This window comes from Priapulus caudatus, unplaced genomic scaffold (genome assembly GCF_000485595.1).
Source record: "Priapulus caudatus unplaced genomic scaffold, Priapulus_caudatus-5.0.1 Scaffold1557, whole genome shotgun sequence".
Classification (NCBI taxonomy): Eukaryota; Metazoa; Priapulida; class Priapulimorpha; order Priapulimorphida; family Priapulidae; genus Priapulus; species Priapulus caudatus.
The window spans coordinates 53,167-63,154 of NW_014578618.1; the positions used below are offsets into that span (position 1 = coordinate 53,167).

At 46.7% G+C, this 9,988-nt stretch overlaps 1 protein-coding gene across 1 annotated transcript in view; it reads right to left on the reverse strand.

The window, feature by feature from the left end:
• LOC106816999 (protein hu-li tai shao-like) overlaps positions 1-9,590 on the reverse strand; it is a 17,694-nt gene extending 8,104 nt beyond the window's left edge. Inside the window, exons 1-8 of the mRNA XM_014821642.1 lie at positions 9,450-9,590; positions 8,630-8,728; positions 7,862-8,038; positions 6,868-7,004; positions 6,164-6,293; positions 4,099-4,221; positions 1,834-1,926; positions 1,498-1,684 (exon numbers count right to left, since the gene is read on the reverse strand). Of these exons, the coding sequence (XP_014677128.1) occupies positions 1,498-1,684; positions 1,834-1,926; positions 4,099-4,221; positions 6,164-6,293; positions 6,868-7,004; positions 7,862-8,038; positions 8,630-8,728; positions 9,450-9,584 (1,081 nt within the window). The 5' untranslated portion in view covers positions 9,585-9,590. The remainder of the gene's footprint in view (positions 1-1,497; positions 1,685-1,833; positions 1,927-4,098; positions 4,222-6,163; positions 6,294-6,867; positions 7,005-7,861; positions 8,039-8,629; positions 8,729-9,449) is intronic.
• Positions 9,591-9,988: the final 398 nt, after the last annotated feature.

The following is a 9,988-nucleotide window of genomic DNA, read 5'->3' on the forward strand; positions in this document are numbered from 1 at the left end:
TGCTCCTAAGCTACGACTTCGTAGCTCCTAAGCTACGACCTCATAGCTCCTAAGCTACGACCTCATAGCTCCTAAGCTACGACCTCATAGCTCCTAAGCTACGACCTCATAGCTCCTAAGCTTACGACCTACGTAAAGCTTGCTATGCCTACGACCTCGTAAGCCTCTAAGGCTACGACCTCGGTAGCTCCTAAGCTACGAACCTCGTAGCTCCGAAGCTACGACCTCGTAGCCTCCTAAGGCCCTACACCTCGTAGCTCCTAAGGCTACGGACCTCGTTGCTCCTAAGCTTACGACTCATAGCTCTAAGCTAACGACCTCGTAAAGCTCCTAGCTACGACCTCATAGCTCCTAAAAGCTACGACCTCATAGCTGCTATGCTATGTCAATCACAGCCAGGGCGGGGCGGGGTTGCTACGGCAGCATCCCGCGCCGCGCGGTATCAGGGCGGCATCGTGAGCGTTTTTTCGAGCGTTCGCTTGTTTTCAGGCGAGCCCGAACCCGAGCCCGAGCCCGAGCCGGAACCCCTGCAGGTGCAGACGGAGCCTCAGCCCCAGCAGGAGCCGGCGGCCGAGGACGGCGCCCTATCCAGCGGACCCCAGTCCCCCGTGTCCGACGAAGCCGACGGTAGGTGGTGCCCCCTACGATGTTTCGTAGCCGGAAAGAGCGAGGATATCCGATGAAACGTCGCTTCGTTTTCCCGGATAGCTTTTCTGGGTCGGAGTGTGTGCGGTCTCATCGAGTCCGATTCAAGGCGTGCTGCGAGGGTGGGTGTGGAAGGATTTTTAAAGGAGAAGAATTAAATCGTTTTATTTTGTTTTCTTCTATCTCCGCCGCGATGGCGGATCGGCGACGGCCGTTTTCTCCGGTCGGTCGCCGGCGTCCGACGCTCGTTTTTTTACGTTCACCCTTTTCTTTTGCCATTTTTCGTTTTTAGCCGGTTTGCCGCGCGGGCACCGAAAACCCGTCGTACACACAGATACTGTCACCAACGACGGTTAGTAGTAGGAGAAGACACTACGCGTGTGTGTGCGTGTGTCGTGGCGGTGCAACTTCCCGTTGCATGTTAACCCCTCGCTGGCTGTGAGGCTGCATGCAAGGCCGGGACGGGGCTTTGCTGAGTGCTTAGGAGCTATGAGGTCGCGTCGAAACAGCCATGTAATCGGGGAAACAACCGGCCTCATCTCAAAATAACTGACAGTAACCGATAAATAACTTTAATTATTACGATGGCTATTGAACTTAATACAGCGTTTATGCCACTCTTTCCTTTCTTTAATTTGGTGTTCTCTATGCATATAGCAATTACATAGCAACATAATAAGTCCATATAGCAATACTAAGCAACATAGTAAGTTCATACAGCAACTATATATAGCAATATACTAATTTCATATAGCAACTATATAACTATTAACAATATAAGAAGTTCATACACCAATTACATATCCAGATGCCCCCCGACCCCACCCACCACCCACCGACCCGACCACTCACCTCTCTCGCGTCTCTCGATGTCGGCCTTGTACTTTGCGATGTCATCGTCGGTGATATTGTCAAACGGGTTCGCGGCGTAGTACTGCCGGTAGACCTGCACGTTGTGCTGCTGGTCGCGCTCGATGATGCCCTTCGACGCCGCGCCGAACGCAATTACCTTATCGTCAGCGCCGCTCAGCGTGCCGTCCTGCAAAACAAGAGAACGTTCAGCGTGCCGTCCCGAGAGAACGCTCAACGAGTTGCGCAAACCCCTCGCGAACACAGACGGTCGGGGCATACGCAGAGACCATTGGGCTTCGCTGCACTGATGCATCAGTGAAGGAGGAGGTTCCTTACCTGCATCCTCTGCACCTCTTCCCATGTTGTTCCTTCCAGAATCTTAGACTGTGGTCCGGAGGTGATTGTTCCCTTCAGCCTCTCACTCTTCAACTGTAAGCAACAACAACAACAACGACGACAATGAACATCATGTATAACCAACAAACACGGTGACCGTAAGAACATCGACACACTGATAATTGTGAGTAATAATGGAAATTATCGTCCACGAAAGAACAAGAAGATGATGACAACGTTACATTCTCAAAGTACAAAACTCAATTATGAATTATGTAATAGACTTAAATAATCTCTCTATCTATTTATCTATCTAACAACAACAACACCAAAGCATTAATACGGAGCAAGAACCAAAAACGAGAATAAGAAGAAGAAAGATGATGACGTCAGACACTGCAAAACAAAAGTAAAAACAAAAGAACAACAACACGGGTCGCTACCATCACGAAGAAAATCGCCGCATAAATTCGCACGGAACCAATAAAGCATCGACGCGTTGCGGACCGCTAATCTACGGAACAGCCACCTGGTTCCCAGATCACATGCCGTGACGGATGCTCCTGCGCGGGTAACACGGTAAGTTGGTAACACAGCCGGCGCTAACACAACTAGATACAAGAACTAACTAGCTACACGAGACCACGCAGCAAGCTGTTGTAACATGCCGGCCCACTCAGCAGGACACCCAGCTACAAACACTGCGGTAGTACACTACACGCTCTTACGGTCTTATCTCCAACAATGAGACAGACAGGAGGCAAAAGCTCATGCCAGCCCACTCAGCACGATACTACACACTCAGCTACAAACACCCTAATATGCAGGTGACCACCGTAGCTAACACATCGTAATACGCTACACAGTCTTACACGCTATTCTGAACATTGCGAAAAACAAACGTCAAGAGCTAACGGTGGGTATGATATAACATTGATAATATATAATATTATCATTATTATATATATATATATATATATATATAATATTCATACACAACTTCTGATATAACATTGCAGCATTATTGAGCAGTTATTGAAATTAAGCAATGCTTACAGCAACGATTCAACACGACATTACTCTGAGGCCAACGTGGCAAAGAGAACAGCAACACAAAGCGGCTATATATGCAAATATATGCAAATGGTGCGACATCAAGCATCAGTGATATGTTGACACTGGCAATGTTCACCAGGCCACATGATGTTTATGCATATAGGATGATTACAACACATCACGCACAACATTACCATAAACAATCATGTGGCCATTTCCATATGTCTATGACTCAGCCGAGCATACTATTTACTATGTTACTATACTAGCCAGAGATCTGATGGTTGCTTAACCAACCCACATCGAGCACATGTACGAAGGGAATACCAAAAGTATGTTGGAAATTAGGCCCATAGAAATTAAATAATAGAAATTAAATTATATTTAATAAATTAATAGAGGTTAATAGAAATTTATGCACAATACGTGCAAGGATATAATTATTTCACTTTTCGTGAGATCTCCAAGAAATACAAATATAACTGTTGCACAGATGACACACAAGTTATGTAGCTTGCTATAACACTCACGACTACAAAGCTTTCTTTCAGATTTCATTCAGGCATAATACAGATACAGGTTTTCACGAACTATTATTACAAATTTGGTATTCCCTCTCCCACCTGCAAGCAGGAAAGCAGACACTGGGAAAGCACGGTAACACCACGGTCCACATCCACACTTATCGGGGAAGAGCGCTCGCTACACGACGTCACACGCGCAGCGCCATCTATCCGGACGTACCTCCGGCGACACGCAGACTTACGCGTGGTGGCCCCCTACCTGTCGCTGAAGCTGCTTGAACTCTTTGCGGTTGTCTACGGTCTCAGGCACGAAAGCGTGTGGACCGTAGCTCATTATCGAGCCTCGGGTCTGAGCCGAGCTACTGTCCTGGCAAATCCACTGCCGAAACAAGCAAGGCATGCAAGAGTGAGAAAGAGAGAAGAGACAGAGAGAAGGAAGGAAACGGCGAGCAGGAAAGGCAATGCTCGCCGCGCAGCCGCCCTGGGAAACCGCGTCCCGATTTCCGTCCCCCCTCGTCTCCCTCGAGTGCAAGCAGCGTGAAGCCATCAAGGCTTCAATAACCAATCAAGCGATCGTCATCGACGGCGGAACGGAAATCGGGGCGGCGGGTCTCCCACAGCGATGCGGCGGCGGCGGCAACGATTCCCCGCCCGCCGGCCGACCGGGCGCGGCCCTCTCATTTACCGTCGACTGGAGTTTTTTGAACTCTCTGGGGTCTGTGTCGCGCGGCACGAACTGGTTGATGTCCATCTTGAACGGGGTTCCGCGCGCGGTAGAGTCGCTGTCACCCTCTCCCACCTCCTTCCACTGAAACCATCGCACACACACACGCATTACGAGACGACTACTCTACTACGATGAACAAACGAACGAACGAACGAACAAACGAACGAACACTACGAAGGCTCCAAGTGCATGTTATGTAGATGAACATTTGTTTGTTGTTTAAAGTGATTACGTCACCGTAAATAGTAAAAATTAAAATATAAGTAATTCTGTTCACTTTTTACGGTTAAATTGCTGCATTATACTTCTTATTTTACTATATTGTTCGATGTGAACATACACTCGTGACTCATACATAGCCCATAGCAAGCAATTAAATTCGATGTGAACATACACTCGTGACTCATACATAGCCCATAGCAAGCAATTAATGTCAGGAACATAATATCAAATCGTCCAGGTTTTTTGGATTTTTAACTAGTTGAGAAACAATCTTATCAGGTAAGAATTTGACGATAAGTTTAGTCCCATTAGTCCTTACTTTTAATGTAAAAAAATGGCAACAAAAATTTTACAAATTTTACAATACAAAATTCGTGACGTAGTCAATTTAACGTGTCTACACGTTACAGTGTTTCCCCTGGCCTAAAAAGTCTGTGAGGTGGTAAAAAAAATTTTGCGTGTGATTGCGCGTTTCGAGGTCCTAGCAAAGCGAGCACCGCAGGTGAAGATTTTTGAATTTGTGAAAAAATGGTGCAATATGGTGCATTCTAAGGTATTTTGGTGCATTATAAGCCCTGTTCTATGGAAGAACAGTGATTTTCGTCAGCGAGGCAGTGTTTTGGACAAATTTCTGTGTGGCGGCTGAGAATTTGAGCGAGGCGCTCGTGTCAATGCAGGGGAAACACTGCGTTATATAGATTTGTTGCAAGTGTGTACGCTTGTATGCTCGTCTGTGTGTGCGTGTATGCGTGCGTGCACCTCTATTTTTTATATTTTTCCATTTTTTTATCTCTCTCTCTCTCTCTCTCTCCCTCTGACTATCTGTGAGCGTGCATGCATGTCTTGTCTGTATCTGGGTGTGTGGAACGTGTATGTGTGCGCGTGCGTGTGTGTGTGCATTCGTGTGCGTGTGTGCGTGCGTGTGTGTGTGCGTGTGTGCGTACTAATTCGTTCAAAGATCAATTAATGATAACGTTGTTGAACAAAGCCGGACAATGCTGAATCAATCCATGTACTAACCTGTGTGGACAAATAGACATTATCATGTATAAATACATGTAACACGAAACAAAACAGAGCAAATAGATGCCACGGTTAATCAAACCACACATTTAACTGTACTAAAATTGCAATTTAACTTAAATTCAATAATTCGATTAAATCAAATTTTAAATTGTATCAATTGTTCAAGTGCACCACAGATTACTACTAGAATTCACCATCAACGCCATCTCAACACCTAAAACAGTTGTTCTAATTCTCCACTACAACGTAATACCATCACTCACGCATTCCCCTAACCCGGCCCCACACGATTTGCAGCCAACCAACCATGACATCATCCTACTAATCACCCTTCACAACTCCGATCATGACTCCTCTCCTCTCTCCATCCATCCCCCCGAATCAAAACCTGGTCAACTTTCATCGAAACTCCCCAGTCGACCCCCGTTTTGCAACCCGACCAACCCTGATCCAAACCCCTCCCTTGACCTCTGTTTATAAACCTGACCAACCCTGATCCAAACCCCTCCCTCGATCCCTGTTTATACACCCGACCAACCCTGATCGAAACCCCTCCCTCGACCCCTGTTTATAAACCCGACCAACCCTGATCGAAACCCCTCCCTCAACCCGCGTTTCAAAACCCGACCAACCCTGATCGTAACTCCCCTCTCGACCCCCATTAAGAAACCCGACCAAACTCCTCTTCCCGAGTCCTTTTCGCGACCCCCCCCCCCCCCCCCCCCCCGTCACAACGACAATGCGCTGTCCGCCTGCTACGCAGCGACGCTTGTACCTTGGTGATCTTCTTTGGATTCGGAGTGCCGGTCTCTTCGAACTCGACCTTCTCGTAGCTGGAGGGCGTGTTCATCCACTTGTTTCGCTCTCCCTGCTTCCTGAGCTCCATCGCTTGCTTCAGCGAAGAGCTGCGCGCGGGACAGACAGACAGACGGACGGACGTTACCATTAGGCGATTCGACAAACCCCACGTGAATTCACTACAGTACACAATCTATTATCCGAAACCCTTGGGACCAGACACATTTCGGAATTTTGGAATTTTTCGGAATGGTAGTACAGTACAGATATACATAGCGTATATCCTGCAACTAGCCAATATTAAAACCCAAGTTTTCAAGAGGCCAAGTGCTGTACCGGTACAGTACAATATTTATGAGTAATGCCAAAAACATGAATATCTCTGCAGTGACCCTTGTGCAGACAAACGCGAGCTTTGGTGTGTAGACGACCTCCAAGAAAAAACTTGCAGTTTTCTGAGCCTTGCGGTTTTCAGAACAGCGCATCACTCAATCGAACAGCATTCTCCCTCATGGCTACGCCGCAAGGCAGGCAGCAGTTAACATTATACTTCATCCTCATCTGTGTCGCTATGGAAATCATCATCGATGGTGACCCTACAGAAAGCAGTATCGATGGCGTTGCTACGGAAACCACCGTCGATGCTGTCGCTATGGAAACCGTCGCCGCAGCTCTACTCACTCCAGCGATCCGTCCTCGTCGTCGAAGATGTATCGGAACGAGCTGGCACTGGGTGGAACCTCCACATCCTCAAAGCCCTTCCTTATTCTCTCTACTCTCACTACGGGCTGCCTGTACACGTAGCCTGTCCTGTATCCCTAAAACAACAACAACAACAACAATGATGATGATGACCTACTATCATCAACACACACCACCAATCATTAGTCATAACCACCAATCCTTCCTTATTCTCCTTACTCTCACCACCAGTCCTGTATCCCTGTGGATAATGTGTGATTTATAGATGATTAGATATTACGGAGAAAATGGAAGTCAGCACTGGCTTTAGATGATATATTTCCAGTCCGCTACCTCCGACAAATGTAGCAAAAGAATGCCACAGAGACCGGCCCTAGAAGGAACCATATCCACTCTACTACCACTCGCATCGCAAGCCCTGCAGGATAATGCATCACGGCCATAACTTCACGCAAAGCCAGCTATACGATCGCAGAGGTAAAACACTCACCAACGCAGAGGCCTCACAGACCGGCCCTATATGAAACCATATCCATTCTACTACCACTCGCATCGCAAACCCCGTGGGACAAGGAACAACGGACCCAGCTCCACACAAAGCCTGCTACACCAGAGATGCCAACACATATTTGAAGCAATCTGTAGTTTCTGGCCATCAAATTAGTAGTTCAAGGGTCACGTAGTGACCTGAGTTTGCTAGGGGGGTCCGGCATGCCCCCCGGAAAATTTCTTGATTCTGAGATGCAATTTCCTGCATTCTGAGGGTCAAAAATGACAATAAATTGGAAAAAAAATGACAATAATTAAAAAAAAAAAAATTTTTCCGATCACAGTGAAATTTGTAGCTTGATACAAACTGGTCGTAGTGGTGCAAAAGGAATAGAAATTCGTATAAAATACGGATAAATCGTAGTGGTTGGCATCTCTGCTACACGATCGCGGAAGTAAAACAGCGATTAACGGAGGCACTTACGGTGGCGTCCATCCACCGCATGTGCGCCTCAAACTCGAGCTGGCCCGGCCGCCACTTGATCGAGTCCTGGTTGCTGTTGACGCCGCCGCCGCCCTGCCGCCCGACCTCGTTCACCTTCTGCACGACGTCGGCCGACGGCTGGATGATGTTGTCTAGACCGGCGGTGACGGCTCGCGCCTGCAGCGGACAATGCGTGCATCAACGCGACATGTTCGCCACGAACACAGACGACTGTCCACTCCGCCCGAGCAAGCAAGGTTGCTATGCCGGTCACTGTTGCTAGGTGAGGTTATTATTATTATAATATTATTATTATTACTATTATTTATTATTATTACTGTTATTATTATTATTATTACAAAATATTTATTGCATGTAGGGCCATCCTTAAAAAATTCTATGTTTTGCTGTCCCCCGATCCATGATTTTTTTAGTGGGTAGGTTTTTTTTGTGAGGCATAATAGCGTGTATTTTAGTCTGTCCTCCTGTTCGCACAATGCTTTGTGTTTCGTCTTAACTATGAAGGAATGTTAAAAAAAATAAAAGAAAAAAAAGGAACCCAAAATGTTCAAAAAGAAACTTGGGTCGCCGGCTTTTTCGTGGCGTCGGGTCGGGATTCCAGAAACATAATTTTTTATTCGAGCCTCGTACAAATACATGTACTGAAGGTTCTAACCACACCGGGCATTGTTGCTAGATCATGGTCTAACCACGCCGGCCTACCTGTCAGGTGAGGCATTGTTGCTCGTTAACGAGACTTCAACGTACCTGTGTCTCGCACGCGATCATGCAGTTCCATGCGTAGTACCAAGCCTCCTCGATGGTCTCTCCCAACGTGACAAAGCCATGGTTCCTCAGGAACATCACCTGCGCAAAATCCAGAATATCATCACCCGCCGACACCTCGCACGAACCACTCACGCGGCGGCCGGCAACTCTCGCGCCAATTTCATTTCGCGATCGATTACGGATAAAGCGCTACATTACGGAATTGCTCTTTCCAAATATTCGCGACAGAATAACTGTCGATGCAAGGCGATAAACAGCAAGAAGGTCAGGCTACGAGCAACGTGTAGTCGAGTACACCTTTCTAAAGATACACAGTGCTCACAGGTACACATACAGATGTACAGGAGCAGGAGTTGGTACGCAGTGCTTTGTGTAAAGAAAATGCACACTAGCACTCAAACGGTGGTTCACCAACATGGTCCCCGCATTACGTCGTATAAGCATACGCATTAAGCTATGAACAAAATGTAGTCGAGTACACATTTCTGAAGATGATGTGCATGAAGTCACACGCTCTACATAGCAAATACACCGACGAGCCGACACTTGAAGTTGCACTCAAACACAGTCACCGCGTTACGTCAATAGCTCCACTACAAAAAGTCCAGCGCACGACGCGGTGTAATATTATATAGTGCTACCCATTATATAGTGCATTCCTGTATTGTTAGTACCGGCACCGGTAGCATCATATCATAGGTAGCATGGGTTTCACAGGCGTGTGCATTATATTCTGCACCCGGGACGCACAATATAATGGGGATGCAATCGCTCACGCTACACCGGCTTCAAGACATACCTTGCTGGTTTGTCCCAGGTCGTTTCTGATCTGTTCTTTCTCGTCGGGGTTGATGAGGATGCCCTGGTAGTCGTGGTAGGTGATCTCCCCACAGATCATAGCCTCCTGACAGATCGGCAGCAGTCCACACCTCATCGCTGACACCTGGTGGCCAACGAGCGAAACGACGATTAATATGATGATGACTATGATGAATAACGATCGATTGCCGATTTGACAGGCTGGGCAATATTTCACGTGACTCTGTACGAAGCTTCAACTCGATAACGATTTTTTTATCACTAAAATGAGATATTATGTGATTGAATTATAATTACTCCCACTAAAATTCGATGTTATTCTATTAAATTATAATTAAATTATTATATAAACATAAACATAAACAGTTTACATGCTCTTACTACCATTCAGGGCCTACACACCCTACTATAGTTATCCCAAAACATGCATTCATCGTAGTAGACAATAGAATTCCTTAAACAAGATCCATTATTTGAATTGGAGTACTCCCCCAACCAGACGATCTCCCCCATTTAGAC